This window comes from Salvelinus namaycush, chromosome 12 (assembly GCF_016432855.1).
Source record: "Salvelinus namaycush isolate Seneca chromosome 12, SaNama_1.0, whole genome shotgun sequence".
In the NCBI taxonomy this organism is placed as follows: domain Eukaryota; kingdom Metazoa; phylum Chordata; class Actinopteri; order Salmoniformes; family Salmonidae; genus Salvelinus; species Salvelinus namaycush.
The window spans coordinates 16,379,603-16,406,921 of record NC_052318.1 but is presented as its reverse complement, the minus strand read 5'-3'; the positions used below and the strand labels follow the sequence as shown (position 1 = coordinate 16,406,921).

The 27,319-nt window shown below is 46.1% G+C and overlaps 1 protein-coding gene across 1 annotated transcript in view; it reads left to right on the top strand.

Moving 5' to 3' along the window:
- LOC120056781 (kin of IRRE-like protein 3) overlaps nucleotides 1-27,319 on the top strand; it is a 163,259-nt gene that overhangs the window by 73,552 nt on the left and 62,388 nt on the right. Inside the window, exon 6 of the mRNA XM_039004987.1 lies at nucleotides 14,664-14,769. Coding sequence (XP_038860915.1) covers nucleotides 14,664-14,769 — 106 coding nt within the window. The remainder of the gene's footprint in view (nucleotides 1-14,663; nucleotides 14,770-27,319) is intronic.

Genomic DNA, 27,319 nt, shown 5'->3' with positions numbered 1-27,319 from the left:
TTGGTATAAAGGGATTGGGAGATAGGTTTAGGAAGCCGTAATAGGGATTTTTATTGACCCAAATTACAGCGTGCCATGTTAAGGCACAAGGATGAAGACCAAACAAACACGTATACAAAACACACGGTTGAAACCCAAACAAAAGAGCGAGGAGTACCTCGACAAAATACACCAGGGCGAGACCCGTAATCATCTGCTCAATACAAGTTGCACGAAAGCCAAAACAACACAGCACAGTTACTCACATGACCAATGGACATGGGAACAATAAATCGCCAGGACAATGGTGAACAAAGGGCACACTTATACAATTACCAGGTGTGTGTAATGAAAGTTCCGGAGGGATCCATGATAGTACCCCCCCGCCCCCCAGACGCACTGCACAAGCAGCGCAACGACACCGGCCCGAGGACGATCACAGGAATGCAGTGCGGGTCGATCAGGACCCGATGCAACTGCTGAAGTTGCGTCGTCGTCGGACGGGCTAGTTGCCGCTGCCGAAGTTGCGGCGGTGTCGGACGGACCAGTTGCAGCGGCGTGGATGGACCAGTTGTGGCGACGGTGGACGGGCCAGTTGCAGCTGCTGAAGATGCGGCGGTGCCGGACGGACCAGTCGCAGCGTCGTTGGACAGGCCATTCCCGCTGTCTCCCTTAATGGTCGATTATTCTGTCACGAATAATCTGTCACGAATAATTCTGTCACGGTTTTCAGCCCAAATTACAGCGTGTCATGTAAAGGCACGGGGACGAAGACCAAACAAACACATATACAAAACACAGGGTTGAAACCCAAACAAAAGAGCAAGGAGTACCTCGAATAAATACACGGGGCAAGACCCGTAACCATCTGCACAATACAAGTGGCATGAAAGCCAAAACAACACAGCCCAGGTACTCACACGACCAACGGACATGGGAACAATAATCGACAGGACAATGTTGGACAATGTTGCACAATGTTGCACAAAGGGCACACTTATACTTATAATTTTCATCTAGATTTAGATAGAATATAGATTAACCACAGACAATGATTTTGAGATACAAAGACTATTATAAATTAAATTAAACTGTTCCACGAAAATGTGCATATGATAATCATATCTGGCATGGAGATTGGTATAAATGGTAAGATAAATTGGCACTCCAAATGTAAAAGGTTACCGACAGCTGGTGTAGCCTATTACCAGCAATGTCAGGATGTCACGCCCTGACCATAGAGAGCCTTGTTATTCTCTATTTTGGTTAGGTCGGGGTGTGACTAGGGGGGGGTGTTCCTATCTAGGTTATTATTTCTATTTTTGCATGGTATGCTTCCCAATTAGAGGCAGCTGTTTATCGTTGTCTCTGATTGGGGATCATATTTAGGCAGCCATTTCCCCACTGGTTTTAGTGGGATCTTGTTTCTGTGTAGTTGCTTGTGAGCTCTGCTTGAGCTTCACGTATCGTTTATTCTTCTTTGTTGTTTTTGTGAGTTTCATTCAATAAACATGTGGAACTCTACGTACGCTGTGCCTTGGTCCGTTAATTCGTACGGCGATCGTGACAGAAAATCCCACCCCACCAGGACCAAGCAGCGTGCCCAGGAGGAGATGGCATCCTGGGCTTTGGAGGAGATCGAGGAGAAAATATCCTGGACTTGGGAGGAAATCTTGGCAGGTCACGAAAGCCTGCCGTGGAAGCAGTTGCAATGAGAGAAGGGAAGACAGCGACGACGCCGGGGTTCGCGGCCAGGTAGAAAGGCCAAAAGACAGCCCGGGGAAAAAAATGGGGGGAGCACACGGACGGGGTGGTCGGCAGAGCCGAGGAATGAGCCAGAGACCGTCAGGGAGTCGAAGGAGGAACTCGACAAAAGATTCCGGAGAGAGGTGGTGGCGATGAGAGTGCTGCAGAGCGGGCGTGCTGAGGAGCGTGACCCCAGTCTGGTGTCATCTGCACCAGTTTCACGCATCTGGCCTCCAGTCCGCCTCCCCAGTCCGGTACATCCTATGTCTCCTCCACGCACTCGCCCTGAAGTGTGTGTCACCGTTCCGGTACAATTTGTGTCGGTTCTACGCACCAGGTCTCCAGTGCGCATACACAGCCCAGTACGTCCTGTGCCAACTCCCCGCACTCGCCGTGCGAAGTGTGTCATTGTTCCGGTACAATTTGTGCCCGTTCTATGCCACAGGTCTCCAGTGCGCCTCCACAGTCCAGTACGTCTTGTGCTAGCTCCCCGCACTCACGGTGCGGAGTGTGTCATCGTTCCGGCACCATCTGTGCCAGCTCTACGCACCAGGTCTCCAGTGCGCCTCCACAGCCCAGCACATCCTGTGCCTCCTCCTCGCACTCTCCCTCAAGTGCGCCTTCCCAGTCAGGTACATCCTGTGCCTGCTCCCCGCACTCACCCTGAAGTGCGTGTCACCGGTCTGGTGCCACCTGTCCCGGCCCCACGCATCAGGCCTCCAGTGCGCCTCCCCAGTCCAGAGCTTCAGGCGACGGTCCCCAGTCCAGAGCTTCCGGCGACGGTCCACAGTCCGGAACCTCCTGAGACGGTCCACGGTCCGGAACCTCCTGAGATGGTCCACGGTCCGGAACCTCCTGAGACGGTCCACGGTCCAGAACCTCCTGCGACAGTCCATGGTCCAGAACGTCCAGCTCCAGGGCAGGAGCCTTCCTCTGCGCCGATGCCCAATCCGAGCACGGCGTCCAGTCCAGCTCCATGGCAGGAGCTTTCCTCTGCACTGATGCCCAGTCCAGGCACGGCGTCCGGTCCCGCTCCATGGCAGGAGCCTTCCTCTGCGCCGATGTCCAAGCCAGGCACGGCGTCCAGTCCCGCTCCATGGCAGGAGCCTTCCTCTGCGCAGGTGCCCAGTCCAGGCACGGCGGTCAACTCAGCTCCATGGCCGGGAGCCTTCTTCGGCGCCGGTGCCCAGTCCGGGTGCGGCGTACAACCCAGCTCCATGGCCGGGGCCCTCCTCTGCGCCGATGCCCAGTCCGGGCACGGCGTTCTACCCGGCTCCTTGGCTGGACCCGTGGTCTGGGAGGGGGCAAAGACCCGCACCGGCGCCGCCACCGACACTAGTCATCCCCCTTACCCTCCAGCGTTGGTTTCAGGTTATGCGGCCGGAGTCCGCACCTTTGGGGGGGGGTACTGTCACTTGTTATTCTCTATTTTGGTTAGGTCGGGGTGTGACTAGGGGGGGGATGTTCCTATCTAGGTTATTATTTCTATTTTTGCCTGGTATGCTTCCCAATTAGAGGCAGCTGTTTATCGTTGTCTCTGATTGGGGATCATATGATCGTGACACAGGAGCATAATGTAAGAATCTGCGAAGGCCAGCAGCAGTGGGAGAAGGAGGGTCGGGGAACAGTTTTTTTTCTTCTGACTCCCTCTTGAATCATTTGTGTGTCTTCATTGTGTAATCAAACAGCATGCTTGAAGCATCAGACAAGTTCAGTCCATATAGCCTAGTTGATTTTATTAAAACCCATATGGTGTGTCTATATAGGCCTATGGAAAAATACAGTTGAAGTCGAAAGTTTACATACACCTTAGCCAAATACATTTAAACTCAGTTTTTCACAATTCCTGACATTTAATCCTAGTAAAAATTCCCTGGCTTAGGTCAGTTAGGATCACCAATTCATTTTAAGAATGTGAAATGTCAGAATAATAGTAGAGAGAATGATTTATTTCAGCTTTTATTTCTTTCATCACATTCCCAGTGGGTCAGAAGTTTACATACACTCAATTAGTATTTGGTAGCATTGCCTTTAAATTGTTTAACTTGGGTCAAACGTTTCGGTTAGCCTTCCACAAGCTTCCCACAATAAGTTGGGTGAATTTTGGTCCATTCCTCCTGACTGAGCTGGTGTAAATGAGTGAGATTTGTAGGCATTCTTGCTCGCACACGCTTTTTCAGTTCTGCCCACAAATTTATAAAGATATAGATACTTTTGTACCTGTTTCCTCCAGCATCTTCACAAGGTCCTTTGCTGTTGTTCTGGGATTGATTTGCACTTTTCGCAATAAAGTACTTTCTTCTCTAGGAGACAGAACACGTCTCCTTCCTGAGCGGTATCACGGCTGCGTGGTCCCATGGTGTTTACACTTGCGTACTATTGTTTGTTCAGATGTATGTGGTACCTTCAGGCATTTGGAAATTGCTCCCAAGGATGAACCAGACTTGTGGAGGTCTACAATTAGCTGATTTCTTTTGATTTTCCCATGATGTCAAGCAAAGAAGCACTGTGTTTGAAGGTAGGCCTTGAAATACATCCACAGCTACACCTCCAATTGACTCAAATTATGTCAATTAGCCTAACAGAAGCTTCTGAAGCCATAACATAATTTTCTGGAATTTTCCGAGCTGTTAACAGGCACAGTCAACTTAGTGTATGTAAACTTCTGACCCACTGGAATTGTGATGCAGTGAATTACAAGTGAAATCATCTGTCTGTAAACAATTGTTGGAAAAATGACTTGTGTCATGCACAAAGTAGATGTCCTAACCGACTTGCCAAAACTATAGTTTCTTAACAAGAAATTTGTGGAGTGGTTGAAAAAGGAGTTTTAATGACTCCAACCTAAGTGTATGTAAACTTCCAACTTCAACTGTAGATGTTTTAAAATGTAGACCAATCGAATGGTCGATAGAGAAGACTACAGTTGTTGGACCAAGATTTTAGTTGGAGACACCCCTAGTAGAAATGTAGGAAATGCGCTTTAGATGCCCCCCCACTTCTAAATCCAAAGTTGCACCCCTGCGTATGCACCACAACTGCCTCTACAACAAGGCAAATCCATTGAAATTAATGTACTTCTGGTTTAGCAAAACACAATGACGCTGTAGGTGTAGTAGAGGCGTAAATCTTCTGTGGGGATACAAACATGACAACGTGTCCTTGCCTTATTTATTATTGGAGTGATGTGTCTAATTGGTGGACAGCTAATGTGCTGTAACTCAGATATCCTTGAGCTTTCATCCTTTCAATGTCATTATTTGTTCTGGCACCTACCCAAATAAAACAATGAATCCAAACATGAAATGAAAACCCTTATACCAACAACCTTCACTATCAAAGTGGTCGTTAACGTGGCCTTTAATCACATAATTTGTTTTTAGTCTACTACAAATACAGTCTTATTGATTCCTGCATGCACAATGCTATCAGTAGTATACAGTGTCCATATTAGGACAACATTCCTGCTGAGATTGAAAGAAGTCCTGGTGAGACTAAGGCTGTCCTAATATGGACACCGTAGCATTACTTTGTTGTACGGTGAAAGTGCATTTTCCCCACACAAGACGATACTGTAGACCACAGGTACACTCCCCATATCTAATACATTATGTAAGTGTCACGACTTCCGCCGAAGTCGGCTCCTCTCCTTGTTCGGGCGGCGATCGGCGTCACCGACTTTCTAGCCATCGCCGCTCCATTTCTCATATGTCCATTTGTTTTGTCTTGTTCCATACACAACTGGTTTTCATTCCCCAATCAATCTACATGTATTTAGTCCTCTGTTCCCCATCATGTCTTTGTGTGTAATTGTTTATTGTTACGTGATTATTTTTGTCAGGTGCTGCACTTTTGTTATAGACCGTGTTTGTGGCACTAGTACGTTTTATGTGCTGTCGTAGTTGACCGGTATTAAAGTGCGCCTGTTTAATATACTCCGCTCTCCTGCACTTGACTTTGCCTCCCATATACACGCCTAACAGTAAGTATGTAAGTACTTTGATGTAAATTTCTACAGTACAGTAAGCGCTCTGTACCCAAGGGTGATACTGTGCAATAAAAAAATTGCTTGTTATTTTTGAGAAGTCCTTTATTTTTTTCATGTCTATGCTTCCTTCTCAGTGGAAACACAATGAGCTGGAAGGATCAATGCACAAGAGGGGCGCGAGGCCGCAGGCCTCCAGGAGTGATTGCATATAGTGGATAAGAGCAGTGCAGGAATAATGGGGGAGGGGAAATAATAGCCAGATGCAGATGTGCTATGTCCACCAGGCCCATGGGCACCTCACAAAGACACACTCACAGGCACACAAAGACACATACAGATACATACATACAGACACGGGCACGCACATACACATACCTAGGATCACACACAAACACACACAGACACAGAGGGCCACACACACACAGGGGCAAACACACACACACACACTCTCGATCTCTACAACAAGCCACACACACACACACACAGCCACACTCACAGCCCCACACACACACACACACACACACACACACACACACTCTCTCTCTCTCTTCACAGCAAAGACACACTCACTCTGCCATCTAAAGTAAGAAGAGTGCTTCATCAAGCTGAAAAAAGCTGCTCGGTCTCCCCCAGGAGTCTGCTAGCCTTCACTAAAATAGCCCCATACATTTACATTCACCAGAGGTATCTATCTCTCTATTACAATGTCCCCATTAGCAACTTCATAGGTTGTTTTGACTGAAGGCTCCACTGGAAAAGAACATGATAGGTGAGCTTAATGGGGATAAGGTGTGTGACTGTGACTGTGAGCCCATTTTTGGCATTACATTCATCACTTCATTGTCAATAGCTAGGTTTCCATCCAATTTGAGACGGATTTTCATGTGAATATTGTAAAATCTCCACAAACAATATGCAAGTGTTTCCACCAGAGATGTGTTTCCATGAAACAGATTTTTTTGCAGATAAAAGGTTGTGCGTAGTGCACATAAATGTCCCCACTCTGGTGTTTGGCACATGCGCTCTAGCCAACAGCTCGCAGATACAGTGCGGGTAGGCTACCTACAGTTGAAGTTGGAAGTTTACATACACCTTAGCCAAATACATTTAAACTCAGTTTTTCACAATTCCTGACATTTAATTCTCGTAAAAAATCCCTGTCTTAGGTCAGTTAGGATCACCACTTTATTTTAAGAATGTGAAATGTAAGGGCCTCCCGGGTGGCGCAGTGGTCTAGGGCACTGCATCGCAGTGCTAACTGCGCCACCAGAGTCTCTGGGTTCGCGCCCAGGCTCTGTCGCAGCCGGCCGCGACCGGGAGGTCCGTGGGGCGACGCACAATTGGGCTAGCGTCGTCCGGGTTAGGGTGGGTTTGGCCGGTAGGGATATCCTTGTCTCATCGCGCTCCAGCGACTCCTGTGGCGGGCCGGGCGCAGTGCGCGCTAACCAAGGGGGCCAGGTGCACGGTGTTTCCTCAGACACATTGGTGCGGCTGGCTTCCGGGTTGGAGGCGCGCTGTGTTAAAGAAGCAGTGCGGCTTGGTTGGGTTGTGCTTCGGAGGACGCATGGCTTTCGACCTTCGTCTCTCCCGAGCCCGTACGGGAGTTGTAGCGATGAGACAAGATAGTAATTACTAGCGATTGGATACCATGAAAAATTGGGGAGAAAAGGGGATTAAAAAAAAAAAAAGAATGTGAAATGTCAGAATAATAGCAGAGAGAATGATTTATTTCAGCTTTTATTTCTTTCATCACAGAGGTTTACATACACTCAATTAGTATTTAGTGGCATTGCCTTTAAATTGTTTAACTTGGGGCAAACGTTTCAGGTGGCCTTCCACATGCTTCACACAATAAGTTGGGTGAATTTTGGCCCATTCCTCCTGACAGAGCTTGTATAACTGAGTCAGGTTTGTAGGCCTCCTTGCTCACACACGCTTTTTCAGTTCTGCCCACAAATTCTCTATAGGATTGAGGTCAGGGCTTTGTGATGGCCACTCCAATACCTTGACTTTGTTGTACTTAAGCCATTTTACCACAACTTTGGAAGTATGCTTGGCGTCATTGTCCATTTGGAAGACCCATTTGCGACCAAGCTTCAACTTCCTAACTGATGTCTTGAGATGTTGCTTCAATATATCCACATAATTTTCTCTCCTCATGATACCATCTATTTTGTGAAGTGCACCAGTCCCTCCTGCAGCAAAGCACCCCCACAACATGATACTGCCACCCCCGTGCTTCACGGTTGAGATGGTGTTCTTCGGGCTTGCAAGCCTCCCCCTTTTTCCTCCAAACACAACGATGGTCATTATGGCCAAACAGTTCTATATTTGTTTCATCAGACCAGAGGACATTTCTCCAAAAAGTACGATCTTTGTCCCCATGTGCAGTTGCAAACCGTAGTCTGGCTTTTTTAATGGCGGGAGTACGTTCACCTCTATGAGACAGAACGCGTCTCCTTCCTGAGCGGTATGACGGCTGCATGGTCCCATGGTGTTTATACTTGCGTGCTATTGTTTGTACAGATGAACGTGGTACCTTCAGGCATTTGGAAATTGCTACCAAGGATGAACCAGACTTGTGAAAGTCTACAATTAGCTGATTTCTTTTGATTTTCCCATGATGTCAAGCAAAGAGACACTGAGTTTGAAGGTAGGCCTTGAAATACACCCACAGGTACACCTCTAATTGACTCAAATGATGTCAATTAGCCTATCAGAAGCTTCTAAAGCCATGACATAATTTTCTGGAATTTTCCAAGCTGTTAACAGGCACAGTCAACTTAGTGTATGTAAACTTCTGACCCACTGGAATTGTGATACAGTGAATTATAAGTGAAATAATCTGTCTGTAAACAATTGTTGGAGAAATGACTTGTGTCATGCACAAAGTAGATGTCTTAACCAACTTGCCAAACTTGCAAAAACTGTAGTTTGTTGACAAGAAATTTGTGGAGTGGTTGAAAAGGGAGTTTTAATGACTCCAACCTAAGTGTATGTAAACTTCCGACTTCGACTGTACATTATGAGATTATTGTGGATAAGACCGATATTATTTTTATTTATCAAACGGCAGCCAAGCATCGATCATGGTTAAAAAAATATAGATATATTTTTTTAACATGTCACCAGTATTTCTTGGAAAGAAACATCATAACCTGCTTTTGAAGTTTGGCATAATGTCACGGTCGTGTGGAGAGACGGACCAAGGCGCAGTGTGTGTTGAGTTCCACATCTTTATTATAGTGAAACTTTAAACAAAACAAGATACAAACACCGACCGTGAACAAACGTAGTGCTACATGCACTCACTCAAAAACAATATCCCACAAAGCAGGTGGGAGAAAGGTTTTCCTAAATATGATCCCCAATTAGAGGCAACGATTACCAGCTGCCTCTAATTGGGAACCATACAAAATCACCAACATAGAAAACCAATGACAGAACACCCCCCTAGTCACGCTCTGACCTAAACACCATAGAGAACCGAGGGCTCTCTATGGTCAGGGCGTGACACATAACTTATTCTGTAGCCTTATTGTAGTCTAGAGCTAAGCATTTATGAATCTGCATCTGGTCCCATACAAAAAAGACCCCTCCAGGATATTATTTATAAAGACACGAAGACCCCTCTCCCAGTCATTGTCATTATACAGTTCCCCACTTCTCCCTCTTTTCAAACGGTGTGTTAGCCTTCATAAGGTGCATGTACTCACTTTAATTTGTTTTGTCATTCCAGTCCATCCTTCTTTGTTCGCTATCTAATTTGCAAACTCTGCAGGTGTGTTTCAAAGAAAATATGAATCCCGCAACATCAAGCATTATGAATAGAACATCTGTCCGACGTGCAAACGTGTTTCCTGATTGTAAGGCATCTATCTGACTGTTAATAAGAAATACGGCCTTCAGGTGTCTGCTGTTTTGAATGTAGAACCTAAATTCAAGACGGTTGGAACTGACAGACTGAGGTATACTATATGTACTGACTTTGAAAAGCACAGGCTCTTGATTTCCATGAGAACGACATGCACAGAAACAAAACAAACTGAGAATTCGACAACTACGCCTTGCGAACGCATTAGTAATTTGCAGGCCATTTTTGTTTAACATAGTTATGTTTTGAAGCGTCTAAGTTGTAATTGTTATCTGTGTTGTTGTTTTGTCTGCTGTTGCTCCTGAAAAGTAGCTTGTACTCCCAAACATTTCTGTCAAACTTTTTCTCTTTGAAAGATAAAAGTGTTGTTTTACCATTGCCAGTCTGCTGTCTATTATGGTTGAGCTTCACGTAATTGGAAAGCAGTAAATAAAAACAGCCACGGTAACAATAATTGCATACCCCACTCGTCCCTGTTACTGAGCTCCTCAACAATGTTTGGTAAAAAAAGAGTGCCACTTCTTTCAACAAAGTAGGCCCCATCAATCCATCAGCAATGAGGAAGAAACAGAAACACAATGATCTGGACCAGGCGTCCTCCAACAGATGAAGAAGATATCTGGAGCTAACGACATGGGAAAGAGCGGCCATTCAAGAAAGCAAACAAGAGATGTTCCAGACTTTGAAGCATATATCTAATGGCTTGTCAGCCTGTTTCTTTGGCCAACCTCCATTTGCTGCCATTTCCTCAGCTAATGAGTCAGTGTTGTGTCGACAACTTCAACTCCCACCCATTTGTAAGATGGTTCCTCACTGCTCATACATCGTCAAAGTCGACTCTGGAGTGGAACAGGGACAGGTGATACTGTATTTGTATTTATTATGGATCCCCATTAGCTGCTGCGAAAGTGTGTGTGTGTGTGTGTGTGTGTGTGTGTGTGTGTGTGTGTGTGTGTGTGTGTGTGTGTGTGTGTGTGTGTGTGTGTGTGTGTGTGTGTGTGTGTGTGTGTGTGTGTGTGTGCCAAGGTTTGTGTGGCTTCACAGTCCCCACTGTTCCAAAAGGTGTTTTTTGAATCTGTTTTTTAAATCTAATTGTACTGCTTGCGTCAGTTATTTGATGTGGAATAGAGTTCCATGTAGTCATGGCTCTATGTCGTACTGTGTGCCTCCCATAGGCTGTTCTGGACTTGGGGACTGTGAAGAGACCTCTTGTGGCTTGTCTTGTGGGGTATGCATGTGTGTCCGAGCTGTGTGCCAGTAGTTTAGACAGACCCATTGGTGCATTCAACATGTCAATACCTCTCATAAATAAAAGCAGTGATGAAGTCAATCTCTCCTCCACTTTCAGCCAGGAGAGATTGACATGCACATTATTATTATTAGGTCTCTGTGTACATCCAAGGGCCAGCCGTGCTGCCCTGTTCTGAGCCAAATGCAATTTTCCTAAGTCCTTTTTTGTGGCACCTGACCACATGACTGAACAGTAGTCAAGGTGCGACAAAACTAGGGCCTGTAAGACCTGCCTTGTTGATAGTGTTGTTAAGAAAGCAGAGTATCGCTTTATTATAGACAGACTTCTCCCCATCTTAGCTACTACTGCATCAATATGTTTTTACCATGACAGTTTACAATCCAGGGTTACTCAAAGCAGTTTAGTCATCTCAACTTGCTCAATTTCCACAGTACTTATTACAAGATTTAGTTAAGGTTATGGTTAAGGATTTAGTGAGTGTTTTGTTCCAAATACAATGCTTTTAGTTTTAGAAATATTTAGGGCTAACTTATTCCTTGACACCCACTCTGAAACTAACTGCAGCTCTTTGTTGAGTGTTGCAGTCATTCTAGTCGCTGTAGTAGCTGACGTGTATAGTGTTGAGTCATCCTCATTAGAATCAAACCACACTCTGGCTTTACTCAAAGTCAGTGGCATGTCGTTAGTAAAAATTTAAAAAAGCAAGGGGCCTAAACAGCTACCATGGGGAATTCCTGATTCTAACTGGATCACATTTGAGAGGCTTCCATTAAAGAACACCGTCTGTGTTCTGTTCGGCAAGTAACTCTTTATCCACATTATAGCAGGGGTGTAATGCCATAACACATACGTTTTCCAGCAGCAAACTATGATCAATAATGTCAAAAGCTGCACTGAAGTCTAACAAGACAGCCTCCACAATCATTTCATCATCACTTTCTCTCAGCCAATCATCAGTCATTTATGTAAGTGCTGTAAGCATGCTGAAATTCTATTGTCAATTTGTTTACTGTAAAATAGCATTGTATCTGGTCAAACACCATTTTTTCCAGAAGTTTATTAAGGGTTGATAACTGGCTAATTGGTCGGCTATGAGGTGTGTTGCATGAGGTGTGTTATGGAAATAGGAAAAGAATGCTGTTGCAGTGTTGCACCATGGCAATCATTTATTGACGGGATGCGTGAATGCAGTCACAATCGCTAAAATCGGCATCCTTTACTTGACTTTACATTGAAGTTTCCACTTTCAAGGCTGACAAACTAAAATTCTTAATTTAAAAAATCCTTGCTCTTTCTAATCTCCACAAATGATTCTATCCATGCCACTCGGCAGCAACACATATTTTGATACATGCTTGTATAAAGCTTCTGTGAGAGCTTGGCGGAGGTCAGACTGGAGGACTGGAGTGATCAGCAACTGAATGCCCCATCTTCTCTCACACGACTAAACTGTGGCAGCTGAACTGAACTGGCCCCAGCTGAGAGCCTAGGCCCTAGGGGAACACCCCGAGGGCTCCTCCTGTGTCTCCTGGCCCCTCAGGCGGTGGTGGTACTCTAAGAAGTAAAGTTCAGCTGAGAGCCCACAAAGAAAACTCCAGTAGGATAACTCTTGTGCCATAATAAGGTCTATAGTAACCCTCATAAAAGTGTGGCATCTTGGGATCCCTTAGTTAGCCTACACTGTACTTTTATCAGTGTGGCTACAGTTCTCACTCCAATAACATGCCTGACCTGCCCACTGTGGTCATGGGAAATGCAATCGATGCCCCTGCGCTCGGACAGAAATATATATGGGTGAACAAGGAAATGCCTTTGATGCTACCCTTACGAAAAAAGATTGCAGTCAGAGTGCAGTATAACTGCAGTACAGTGCAGTATAACTGCAGTTATATTGCAGTATAACGGAATTATTTTACTACAGTAATTTTGCAGTGTAACTGCAGTTACTGCATCCAAAATACCACAGTCTACTGCAGGTACTGCACTTTTACTGCAGTTTTAAAACTGCAATCTTTTTTTGTAACGGAAGTAAACTTCTGTAGCTAGCACACTGTGCTCATAAAAGGGTGTTTGGATGAAAAAACTCCCCCTGATTTATTTTCCTAATATAAAAGTGTTTCTTCAATATATAGTGAGGAGCTTAAGACTTAACCTGAGGATGTTCATTTTTCAGTGGCTGCTTTATATTTCGTAAAGTTATCTGGATTATTTATTTTTCACAGAGCTGGGAGTAAATTGTTCATATTTGACCTGTAATATTAGAGCAAAGCTTCCCACAAGGCCTTTATAGGGGAGGAACGAACATCCCCTTTAACCTTACAGGGAAGTAATGACTGTCCCCTTTAATCCATCACTCTTGTAAATTAAAGTTGATTAAAGTTATTATCAATAATTCACTGGCGAGATTTGTTGAATGTAAAACACATTTAGCTACACAAATAGATTTTCATAATCTCCCCTTGGCCAAAGGGAATGGAAGTACGTTTTTTTACTCAAGGATGCACTTTCTAAACCTTTTCCTGATAAATCACAATCAAGGCGACACAAGGTAAAGTGGAGGGGAGTTCCATTAGTTTCTATCGGAGATCTGCGGTGCTTTTTAAGAAAATCACTGAGAGGGTTTTTGGAGGTAGCAGCACAGAAGGGCCCCATCGTTGTACACATCTAAAGCACTTTAAGAGTTACAGAGTGAGAGAGAGTTTGATGGTTCCTGGCCCCAGCTATCCATCTCTGACGTGGCCTTGGCTAGTACCAAGGGTAATTGGGATACAGTCCTATTAGCGCATAGTCCCACCCCATTTCATACATTTCGGCTGACTATTTCGCTGTGTGATTTGCTTTAAAAACAGCCCGAGAAAAGCACAGAGGTACAGTAGCTCACAGCGCTTGGGAGCACATTCGGCGCATTCGTCTCAACACTGTTGTTTGTTTAATTTATTTAATTGATGTGTTTGTTACTTTTATCCGGAGCTGTCCTTAATCACAGATATTCTATCAAAAGTTTAGTAAATTGCTAATGTAGCAATTAGCAAGCGAACCGAGGCTCGAATTCATCTTAATGGGAAATATCAGCCATTACAGAGGAGAGTAATTAACAAGCTCTTTCCGCTATGTTTGTTCTTTGCTTTGTTTTGTTCTTTTATCTCCAATGGAAATTTTACTCAAATTAACCGTTTTAAGCACTGCCATGTGAAAATGTCTTACGGGGGTCAGGATAGCATCAAACCCCAACCACAGCATCAATATTTATACAGTTGTTTACAGCATGCTGCTTGCACTCACACACAACTCCCTTTGATTGGGGTCACATGCACATGAATACTCACACACTCACACGCACGCACGCACGCACGCACACACGCACACATATACACACACACACACACACACACACACACACACACACACACACACACACACACACACACACACACACACACACACACACACACACACACACACTCCACTTACGCTATTAGAGGACTCAATCTGGTTTTACAGACACTAAACCATTTTACCATTTCAATTAACCACATGCAGGTTAAAAAAATATTTCGTAATGCACTATTTGCGCAAATTCTGCATTGTGACTTTAAATTAATTGTAGCCTAGATTCTGTCATCACATCCAGTGTTGGTTATCCCTTCCTCTCTCCCATTCCAGGGTTCATTAGGCACCGGAATGGAAGAAAAGGGATCACCTGAACTCTTTGTTGTCCGTTGCTAAATATTTTGAAGCCCTAACGAACATGACCCAGGCACAGCTGTCCTAATATGTACTCTGGTGTTGGTTTATAGACTGACCCTCTGTTCTCGCCCATGTAGACCTGCCTCTTGTCAACCTGTCTGTGGAGCCCCAGCCCATACTGGAGGGCAACCTGGTGAAGTTTCACTGCTCTGCCAAGGCTAACCCACCCGTCATCCATTACAGGTAAGATAGTACACCTGCACACACACAAACACACACACTCACATATGCAAAAGCATTACATCTGCACCTATTTTCTTCTCCTATTTAAGTCTTTAATTTGGGTGACCCAAAATCTGCACTATTTGATGTGCTTATGATGTGTTCAGTAGGCCTGTATCCACATTAATAGTCTATCTACATTCCTCTCATGCTTATGCATAATGATTGTCATAGTCTCTCTTTCCAAGTTCTGCATCTCTATTGGGGTATAACACAGGAAGCATCCCCATATGTTTCACATTGTCGTAAGCAGTCCGGGGTGGGACAGGTGGTTAGTCGGCGTAAAAAAGTGTGTCAAATGTACCCAGAGGTCACCTTAGACCGTAACTCCCTGCCAGCAGCTGGCATCGCATTGATAATAGATGGGCGGGGGTCCCTGAGACTGTGGCACACATCACTGCCATCTGCCTATGCCAGTGCAGGGGCGAGCACCAACTGCATTAGGTTGGCACAGAGGGGGCACAGAGTGAACCCCAACACACAAGGGTTTCCCGTGGTTTGTACCCACATCCTATAGCCAGTGGGTGAGGAGGTCCAGAGAGAGAGAGAGAAAGAAGGGGCGAGAGAGAGAGAGAGAGAGAGAGAGACAGAGAGAGAGAGAGAGAGAGAGAGAGAGAGAGAGAGAGAGAGAGAGAGAGAGCGCCAGAGACAGAGTGATAATGAGTAGGGGGGATGGAGAGAGAGGGGGGGTGGAGAGATAGAATGAGAGGGGAGAGAATGAGAGGGGAGAGAGAGAGAGAAACGGGGGAGGGAGAGAGAGAGAGACGGGGAGGTAGAGAGAGGGGGAGAGAGTGGGGGAGAGAGAGAAAGGGGGAGAGAGAGTGGAAGGAGACAGAGAGGGAGGTGACTGGGTTCAGTAGTATCTTTGAGGATGGTTAGCCTCTGTCCAGAAAATACACTATAGGCAAAAATCCAGCTACTGATAAAGTGTTTGAGTCCACACAATGTTTCTTATAGGTTTAGGGATAATATCACTGTATGATTGCTACCATTTAATTGCCTTATATCTCTAAGTGGTTTGGGTTTGGGATATCCCTGTTCCTGGAACATTAATTGTCATGACAATATACAATTATAGTGCATACAATAACTACAAGCTGTCATGAACAACAGAGAGCTTTGACGTGCCATCATCCAGCATATTGCGCTGCAATAAGCAAGTTAGCAACTACATCAATACTCCAGAAACTACCATTCACCCCTTATTGGTTCCGATATTGCGAAAGGGGACAATCCCACATATAATTGACAGTAATAGAAAAATGTGTTGTTTATTATTATGTGTGGCACCCCTCCAGGGAATTGCACACTGGTGTTTGAATTTGATTAGACAAGCTTCTCTATTTTAGCATGAAAACAAGAGTAGGGCTACGTGCCTCAGTAAATATCAGGGCCTGCATATGATTTGGCATTAGCGGCGGTTGGACATTAAACGGAACAAAAATGTTTATGCGAAACAACAGTGGAACATCCCTTTGATGTGAAATAGGCCTGGCTGGAGCGATTTTGCCACCTCAACAACAATGCTTTGTGGCTAATAATACAGGTTGACGGGGATGATCTGGCTCATTAGTGGGGGTTGTGAATATGTGCACTTTGTTGTATACCATACAGGGTTGGGGTCAAATCCAATTAAATTCCAGTCAACAATCTACACAAAAACCTATGTCATGTCAAAGTGAAAGATTTTAATTAAAAAATAATAATAATAAAACATTCATAAATCAAATATAGTCATTCAAAAGTTTGGGGTCACAAATGTCCTTGTTTTTGAAAGAAAAGCTATTTTTTTGTCCATTAAAATAACATCAAATTTATCAGAAATATAGTGAAGACATTGTTAATGTTGTAAATGACTATTGTAGCTGGAAAAGGCAGATTTTTAACCTGTCTGGTGTAACGGATGTGAAATGGCTAGCTAGTTAGCGGGTACGCGCTAATAGCATTTCAATCGGTTACGTCACTTGCTCTGAGACCTGAAGTAGGGTTTCCCCTTGCTCTGCAAGGGCCGTGGCTTTTGTGGAGCGATGGGTAACGACGCTTCGTGGGTGTCAGTTGTTGATGTGTGCAGAGGGTCCCTGGTTCGCGCCCGGGTCGGGGCGAGGGGACGGTTTAAAGTTATACTGTTACATTGATGCTGTTGACCCGGATCACTGGTTGCTGCGGAAAAAGGAGGAGGTCGAAAGGGGGGTGAGTGTAACGGATGTGAAATGGCTAGCTAGTTAGCGGGTACGCGCTAATAGCATTTCAATCGGTTACGTCACTTGCTCTGAGACCTGAAGTAGGGTTTCCCCTTGCTCTGCAAGGGCCGCGGCTTTTGTGGAGCGATGGGTAACGACGCTTCGTGGGTGTCAGTTGTTGATGTGTGCAGAGGGTCCCTGGTTCGCGCCCGTGTCGGGGCGAGGGGACGGTTTAAAAATATACTGTTACACTGGCTCTGGCGTTCCGCCAGCGGAACTCCTCCCACATTCCGCTGAAAAGGCAGCGCGGGAAATTCAAAAATATTTTTTAGAAATATGTAACTTTCACACATTAACCAGTCCAATACAGCAAATGAAAGATAAACATCATGTTAATCTACCCATCTTGTCCGATTTCAAAAATGCTTTACAGCGAAAACACAACATATGATTATGTTAGATCACCGCCAAGTCCAAAAAACACACAGCCATTTTCCCAGCCAAAGATAGCAGTCACTGTCACAATTCCGATGGTGAAAATGAAGGAGTCAGGTGCAGAGAGCAGGGTAATCATGTGCAAGTGGAAATTTATTATTTCACCCAGAAATAATCTCTGAAGCGGCTACGCCACACAACAACGGGCGCGTCAAAATACTGTCCAACATAAATCAGGACCGAATCCACAAAACACACCACCACAACAAGCAGAATAACAAGCCCGCACAAAAGTCGGCGGGCCAACTGGGTTTAAATAACCCCCTACCCTAAACACAAAACAGGTGATAACAATTAGACAAACCTAAATGAAAACAGAAAAGGGGATCGGTGGCAGCTAGTAGACCGGAGACGACGACCGCCGAGCGCCGCCCGAACGGGAAGAGGCACCATCCTCGGCGGGATTCGTAACAGTACCCCCCTCCCGACGCGCGGCACCCGCAGCGCGCCGACCCCGGCCTCGAGGACGACCCGGAGGGCGAGGAGCAGGGCGATCCGGATGGAGGCGGTGAAAGTCCCTCAAGAGGGACGGATCCAAAATGTCCCCCACCGGTACCCAGCATCTCTCCTCCGGACCGTACCCTTCCCAGTCCACGAGGTACTGCAGGCCCCTCACCCGGCGTCTCGAGTCCAGGATAGTTCGTACCACGTACGCCGGGGACCCCTCGATGTCAAGAGGGGGCGGAGGGACCTCCGGCACCTCATTTTCCTGAAGGGGACCAGCTACCACCGGCCTGAGGAGAGACACATGAAACGAGGGGTTAATACGATAGTAAGAGGGAAGTTGTAACCTATAACACACCTCGTTTATCCTCCTCAGGACTTTAAATGGCCCCACACACTGCGGCCCCAGCTTCCGGCAGGGCAGGCGGAGGGGCAGGTTTCGGGCCGAGAGCCAGACCCTGTCCCCTGGTGCGAACACAGGGGCCTCACTGCGGTGGCGGTCAGCGCTCCTCTTCTGCCGTTCACTGGCCTGCCTGAGAGAGTCCTGGACTGCCCGCCAGGTCTCTCTAGAGCGCTGTACCCACTCCTCCACCGCAGGAGCGTCGGTCTGGCTCTGATGCCACGGAGCCAGGACCGGCTGGTACCCCAGTACACATTCGAAGGGCGACATGTTCGTTGATGAGTGGTGGAGTGAGTTCTGGGCCAACTCCGCCCACGGGACGTACCTTGCCCACTCTCCTGGCCGGTCCTGGCAATACGACCTCAGAAACCTACCCACTTCCTGGTTCACTCTTTCCACCTGCCCATTACTTTCGGGGTGATACCCAGAGGTGAGGCTGACCGAGACCCCCAGACGCTCCATAAACGCCCTCCACACCCGGGACGTGAACTGGGGACCTCGATCAGATACGATGTCCTCCGGCACCCCGTAATGCCGGAAGACGTGGGTAAATAGAGCCTCCGCAGTCTGTAGGGCCGTAGGGAGACCAGGCAATGGGAGGAGACGACAGGACTTAGAGAACCGATCCACAACGACCAGAACGGTAGTGTTCCCCCGAGATGGAGGAAGATCAGTCAGAAAATCTACCGAGAGATGAGACCATGGCCGTTGTGGAACCGGGAGGGGTTGTAACTTCCCTCTCGGTAGGTGCCTAGGAGCCTTACTCTGAGCGCATACCGAGCAGGAGGAGACATAGATTCTCACGTCCTTAGCCAAGGTGGGCCACCAGTATTTCCCCCTAAGACCCCGCACTGTCCTCTCAATCCCCGGATGACCCGAAGAAGGTAGTGTGTGAGCCCACCGAATCAATCGATCACGGACACCAAGCGGTACGTACCTAAGGCCAGTCGGACACTGGGACGGCATAGGTTCTACCCTCAACGCCCGCTCGATGTCCGCGTCCACCTCCCATACCACCGGGGCCACCAGACAAGAGGCGGGAAGGATGGGAGTCAGATCGATGGGCCGGTCATCCGTGTCATAGAGACGAGACAGCGCGTCGGCCTTAGTGTTGAGGGAACCTGGTCGGTAAGAGATCGTGAATCTAAAACGAGTAAAGAACATGGCCCACCTAGCCTGACGCGGATTCAGTCTCCTCGCCTCTCGGATATACTCCAGATTGCGGTGGTCAGTCCAGATGAGAAAAGGGTATTTAGCCCCCTCAAGCCAGTGTCTCCACACCTTCAGGGCTTTTACCATAGCTAGTAACTCCCGGTCCCCCACATCATAGTTCCGCTCCGCCGGACCCAGCTTCTTAGAAAAGAAAGCACAGGGACGGAGCTTCGGTGGCGTGCCCGAGCGCTGTGATAGCACGGCTCCAACACCAGCCTCGGACGCATCCACCTCCACTATGAACGCTAATGAAGGGTCCGGATGCGCCAACACGGGAGCCTCAGTAAACCGTGCCTTCAACTGGTTGAAGGCTCCCTCTGCCTCGGCCGACCACCGTAGACGCACCGGCCCCCCCTTCAGCAGTGAGGTAATGGGTGCCGCCACTTGGCCAAAACCCCGGATAAACCTCCGGTAGTAATTGGCAAACCCTAAAAACCGCTGCACCTCCTTTACCGTGGTCGGAGTCGGCCAATTACGCACGGCGTTAACGCGGTCACTCTCCATCACCACCCCTGAGGTGGAAATGCGATAACCCAGGAAGGAAACGGCTTGTTTGGAGAACACACATTTCTCAGCCTTGACGTATAGGTCATGCTCCAGCAGCCGCCCAAGGACCCTGCGCACCAGGGAGACATGCGCGGCGCGTGTGGCAGAATAGATCAAGATGTCATCAATATACACTACCACACCCTGCCCGTGCAAGTCCCTGAGAATCTCATCTACAAAGGATTGGAAGACGACTGGAGCATTCTTTAACCCATACGGCATGACGAGGTACTCATAGTGGCCTGATGTGGTACTAAACGCTGTTTTCCACTCGTCTCCTCCCCGAATACGCACCAGATTATACGCGCTCCTGAGGTCCAGTTTTGTGAAAAAACGTGCTCCGTGGAATGATTCCACCGCCGTAGCGATGAGAGGTAGCGGATAACTAAATCCCACTGTGATTGAATTTAGACCTCGATAATCAATGCACGGACGCAGTCCGCCCTCCTTTTTTCTCACAAAAAAGAAACTCGAGGAAGCGGGTGACATGGAGGACCGAATGAACCCTTGTCTCAGAGCTTCCGTGACATATGTCTCCATAGCCAACGTCTCCTCCTGTGACAATGGGTACACGTGACTCCTGGGAAGTGCAGCGTTCTCCTGGAGGTTTATCACGCAATCCCACCGTCGATGAGGTGGTAATTTGGTCGCTTTCTTCTTACTAAAAGCGATAGCCAAATCGGCATATTCTGGGGGAATGCGCACAGTGGAAACCTGGTCTGGACTCTCCACCGACGTGGCACCGATGGAAACTCCCACACACCTACCTGAACACTCCTCTGACCACCCCTGAAGAGCTCCCTGTCTCCAGGAAATGAGAGGATTGTGAATGGCTAGCCAGGGAACCCCCAACACCACTGGAAACCCAGGTGAATCAATAAGGTAGAAACTAATCTGCTCCCTATGATCCCCCTGCGTTACCATGTCCAGCGGAATCGTGGCCTCCCTGATCAGCCCTGACCCTAACGGTCGGCTATCTAAGGAGTGCACAGGGAAAGGTGGGTCTATCTGCACCAGCGGAATACCCAACTTACGGGCGAGTCCGCGATCCATAAAACTCCCAGCTGCGCCTGAGTCTACTAGCGCCTTATGCTGGAGAGAGGGGAAAAAAACGCAGGGAAAAAAATAACCAAAAACATGTGACCGACAGGAAGCTCTGGGTGAGTCTTGTGCCTACTCACCTGGGGTGGCCGAGAAGTATTCCGCCTGCCATCTCTACTCCCAGAGGCACTCCTCCAGCACCGGTCCGAAGTGTGTCCTCTTTGGCCACAATAGGTGCAAGAGAAGCCACCTCCTCCGGCCCCCCTGGATGCAGCCCCTCCCAACTCCATCGGAGTTGGAGCGGGAGGGCTGGGAGGTGGAACTGACAGGACCCCCTCTGAACGCCCTCGGGCAGCTAGCAGGTTATCCAGTCGTATAGACATGTCAATAAGCTCATCGAGGGAGAGTGTAGTGTCTCGACAAGCTAGCTCCCGACGGACGTCCTCCCGAAGGCTACATCGGTACTGGTCCATCAGGGCCCTGTCATTCCACCCCGCACCAGCAGCCAAGGTCCGGAACTCCAACGCGAAGTCTTGCGCACTCCTCGTCTCCTGTCTGAGGTGGAACAGTCGCTCACCCACCGCTCGGCCCTCCTGAGGGTGGTCAAATACGGCCCGAAAGCGGCGGGTGAACTCTGGGTAGTGGTCTCGAACCGAGTCTGGGCCGTTCCAGACCGCGTTAGCCCATTCCAGGGCTCTACTCGTCAGACAGGAGATGAGGAGGCTAACACTCTCCTCTCCTGAGGGAGTCGGATGAACAGTAGCCAAGTAGAGCTCCAACTGGAGCAAAACCCCCTGGCACCCAGCCACCGCTCCGTCGTACTCCCTCGGGAGCGCGAGACGCAACGCGCCTGAACCAGACGCTGACGTGGAAGGAGTAGGTTGCGACGTCCGTGAAGGAGCTGGGGTAGACGTCGGGAAACCACTCCTCTCCCATTGCTCCATCCTCTCCATCATCATGTCCATCGCCGACCCAATCCGATAGAGAACGGCGGTGTGATGGAGGACACGCTCCTCCATCGATAGAAGAGGGGTGGTTGCTGCTTCTGCTGACTCCATGGGATGGTGCGGGCTTCTGTCACAATTCCGATGGTGAAAATGAAGGAGTCAGGTGCAGAGAGCAGGGTAATCATGTGCAAGTGGAAATTTATTATTTCACCCAGAAATAATCTCTGAAGCGGCTACGCCACACAACAACGGGCGCGTCAAAATACTGTCCAACATAAATCAGGACCGAATCCACTATACAAAACACACCACCACAACAAACAGAATAACAAGCCCGCACAAAAGTCGGCGGGCCAACTGGGTTTAAATAACCCCCTACCCTAAACACAAAACAGGTGATAACAATTAGACAAACCTAAATGAAAACAGAAAAGGGGATCGGTGGCAGCTAGTAGACCGGAGATGACGACCGCCGAGCGCCGCCCGAACAGGAAGAGGCACCATCCTCGGCGGGATTCGTAACAGTCACAAAAAGCAGAAATAGAGATAAAATTAATCACTAACCTTTGATGATCTTCATCAGATGACACTCATAGGACATCATGTTACACAATACATGTATGTTTTGTTCAATAATGTGCATATTTATATCCAAAAATCTCAGTTTACATTGGCGCCATGTTCAGAAATGCCTCCAAAATATCCGGAGAAATTGCAGAGCCACATCAAATAACAGAAATACTCATCATAAACTTTGAGGAAAGATACATGTTTTACATAGAATTAAAGATACACTTGTTCTTAATTTAACCGCTGTGTTCGAATTTCAAAAAAACTTTACGGAAAAAGCAAACCATGCAATAATCTGAGACGGCGCTCAGATAGAAACAACATTTCTCCGCCATGTTGGAGTCAACAGAAATACAAAATTACATGATAAATATTCCCTTACCTTTGATGATCTTCATCAGAATGCACTCCCAGGAATCCTAGTTCCACAATAAATTGTTGTTTTGTTCGATAATGTCCATTATTTTTTGTCCAAGTAGCTACTTTTGTTAGCACGTTTAGTACGCATATCCAAATTGCTCGTGCAGGTCCAGACTTCGGACGAAAACTTAAAAAAGTTATATTACAGGTCGAATAAACTTGTCAAAGTAAGTATAGAATCATTCGTTAAGATGTTTTTATCATAAATATTCAATAACGCTCCAACCGGAGAATTCCTTTGTGTCTATAGAATTAATGGAATGCAAGTCGATATCATGTGGAATGCGCATGACCAGGACCTGGCACTCTGCCAGACCACTGACTCAAACAGCTCCCATCCGGCTCAACATCACAGTAGAAGATTCATTCAACGTTCTACAGACTGTTGACATCTAGTGGAAGGCGTAGGAAGTGCAAACAGATCCATTTCCCACTGGGATTTCAATAGGTGATGAGTTGAAAGTCGACCAGCCTCAGAATTCTCACTTCCTGTTTGGATTTTTTCTCAGGTTTTTGCCTGCCATATGAGTTCTGTTCTACTCACAGACATCATTCAAACAGTTTTAGAAACTTCAGAGTGGTTTATATCCAATAGTAATAATACTATGCATATATTAGCATCTTAGACAGCGTAGGAGGCAGTTCACTTTGGGCACGCTATTCATCCAAAGTGAAAATGCTGCCCCCTATCCCTAAAAAGTTAACTAACCTCCAGACAAGCTTCAATGCCATACAACTCTCCTTCCGTGGCCTTCAACTGCTCTTAAATGCAAGTAAAACTAAATACATGCTCTTCAACCAATCGCTGCCCGCACCTGCCTGCCCGTCCAGCATCACTACTGGACTTAGAACTTAGGTTCTGACTTAGAATACGTGGACAACTACAAATACCTAGGTGTCTGGTTAGACTGTAAACTCTCCTTCCAGACTCACATTAAACATCTCCAATCCAAAATTAAATCTAGAATCGGCTTCCTATTTCGCAACAAAGCATCCTTCACTCATGCTGCCAAACATACCCTCGTAAAACTGACCATCCTACCGATCCTCGACTTCGGCGATGTAATTTACAAAATAGCCTCCAACACTCTACTCAACAGATTGGATGCAGTCTATCACAGTGCCATCCATTTTATCACCAAAGCCCCATATACTACCCACCACTGCGACCTGTACACTCTCGTTGGCTGGCCCTCGCTTCATACTCGTCGCCAAACCCACTGGCTCCAGGTCATCTACAAGTCTCAGCTAGGTAAAGCTCCTCCTTATCTCAGCTCACTGGTCACCATAGCAGCACCCACTCGTACCACGCGCTCCAGCAGGTATATCTCACTGGTCACCCCCAAAGCCAATTCTTCCTTTGGCCGCCTCTCCTTCCAGTTCTCTGCTGCCAATGACTGGAATGAACTGCAAAAATCACTAAAGCTGGAGACTCCTACCTCCTTCACTAGCTTTAAGCACCAGGTGTCAGAGCAGCTCACAGATCACTGCATCTGTACATAGCTCATCTGTAAATAGCCCATCCAATCTACCTCATCCCCATACTGTATTTATTTATTTATCTTGCTCCTTTGCACCCCAGTATCTCTACTTGCACATTCATCTTCTGCACATTCTACCATTCCAGTGTTTAATTGCTATATTGTAATTACTTCGCCACCATGGCCTATTTATTGCCATACCTCTCTTATCCTCCCTCATTTGCACATGCTGTATATAGATTTTTCTACTGTATTATTGATTGTATGTTTGCTTATTCCACGTGTAACTATGTTGTTGTATGTGTCAAACTGCTTTGCTTTATCTTGGTCAGGTCGCAGTTGCAAATGAGAACTTGTTCTCAACTAGCCTACCTGGTTAAATAAAGGTGAAATAAAATAAAATAAAAAATAAAAAGGTTTTCATGGAAAACAAGGACATTTCTAAGTGTCCCCAAACTTTTGAAAGGTATTGTAAGTATTCAGCCCCTTCGTTTAGGAAAGCCTCAGGAGTAACATTTGGCAAAACAAATCACATAATAAGATACATGGACTCACTTAATGTCAAATAACAGGGGTTGACATGATTTTTTAAGGACTAGCTCTTCCTCTGTCCCCCATACATACAACAACTGTAAGGTCCCTCAGTCAAGTATTGAATTCAATCCATGCACAGATTCAACTACAAAGACCAGGGAGCTTTTCAAAAGCCTCATAAAGAGGGAGAGTGATTGGTAAATGGGTAACAATAGCAAATCAGACATTGAATATCTCTTTAATTAAGCATGGTCAAGTTCTTAACCTCTACCGATTCACCCTCCCGGATCCGGGATCCTCCTCATCAAAAAAGCTGACTAGCATAGCCTAGCCTAGCGCCACAGGGATATCATATAATATAATTTCATGAAATCCCAAGTCCAATACAGCAAATGAAAGATAAACATCTTGTGAATCCAGCCATAATTTCCGATTTTTAAAATGTTTTACAGCGAAAACACAATATGTATTTATATTAGCTCACCACAATAGCCAAACACACAACGCCATGTTTTCACCGCCAACATAGCTTTCACAAAACCCACAAATAGAGATAAAATTAATCACTAACCTTTGAACAACTTCATCAGATGACAGTCTTATAACATCGTATTCACAATGTACACAAACCGTCACAAATAGCACCAAAACAGCCAGAATAATTAAAGAGCAACGTGAAATACATAAATACTCATCATAAAACATTTATGAAAAATACATGTTGTACAGCAAATGAAAGATAAACATCTTGTGAATCCAGCCAATATTTCCGATTTTTTAAGTGTTTTACAGCGAAAACACAATATATATTTATATTAGCTCACCACAATAGCCAAACACACAACGCCATTTATTCACCGCCAACATAGCTTTCACAAAACCCACAAATAAAAGATAAAATTAATCACTAACCTTTGAACAACTTCATCAGATGACAGTCTTATAACATCATGTTATACAATACATTTATGTTTGGTTCGAAAATGTGCATATTTAGAGCTACAAATCGTGGTTTTACATTGTGAATACGTAGCCATGATGCACCAAATTGTCCGGAGAAATTTTGGACAGTCACGTAATCTAACCAAAAAACGCATCATAAACTTTACTAAAAAATACATGTTGTACAGCAAATGAAAGATACACTGGTTCTTAATGCAACCGCTGTGTTAGATTTAAAAAAAATAATACGAAATAACATCATAAATATTCTCTTACCTTTGATGATCTTCCATCAGAATGTAGTGCAAGGAGTCCTAGTTCCAGAATAAATAGTTGTTTTGTTTTAGAATGTCCATTTCTTCTGTCGAATTAGCAACTTTGGCTAGCCATGTGGAGCGCACATGTCCAAGAACTCTTGGCGCATGGAACGAAAAATTCCAAAATTCACAATAAACGTCGAATAAACTGGTCAAACTCGGTTGAAAATCCATCTTTATGATGTTTTTCTCATATGTATCCAATAAAGTCTGAGCCGGAGCATTTCGTCGTGTATACCTAACGCATTTCAGAAGACAATGTGGGGTTCCCTGGTGCGCAGTTGAATACTGCCAAAAGGGCGGACCTGTCACTCCAAAAGCTCTCATTCGGTCTCACATCAAGCTAGACACCCCATTCAACATTCTACTGCCTGTTGACATCTAGTGGAAGGCGTATGAAGCGCATACAGATCCATAAATATAAGGCAATTCAATAGGGAGGCCCTGACACAGAGCCCCATTTTCAGAATTTTCACTTCCTGTTTGGAAGTTTGCTGCCAAATGAGTTCTCTTTTACTCACAGATATAATTCAAACAGTTTTAGAAACTTCAGAGTGTTTTCTATCCAATAGTAATAATAATATGCATATTGTATGATCTAAAACAGAGTACGAGGCCGTTTAATTTGGGCACGATTTTTTCCCAAATTGAAAATAGCGCCCCTTATTAAGAAGAAGATAATTATGCTGTGGATAATGTATTAAACCACCCAGACACATCAAAGTGTCACGGATCCCTACAGAACTGTCATTACGCACATCTGGCCACTATTCCCATTTGATTAGTAATTGTATAAGTGTGCCCTTTGTTCACCATTGTCCTGTCGATTATTGTTACAATGTCCGTTGGTGCGTGTGAGTACCTGTGCTGTGTGTTTTAGGCTTTCGTTCCCTTGTGGATTGCGCAGATGATTATGGGTCTCGTCCCGTGTGTTAATCATCGTGCGAGTGTGTTATTTATTCAAGGTACTCTTCGCTCTTTT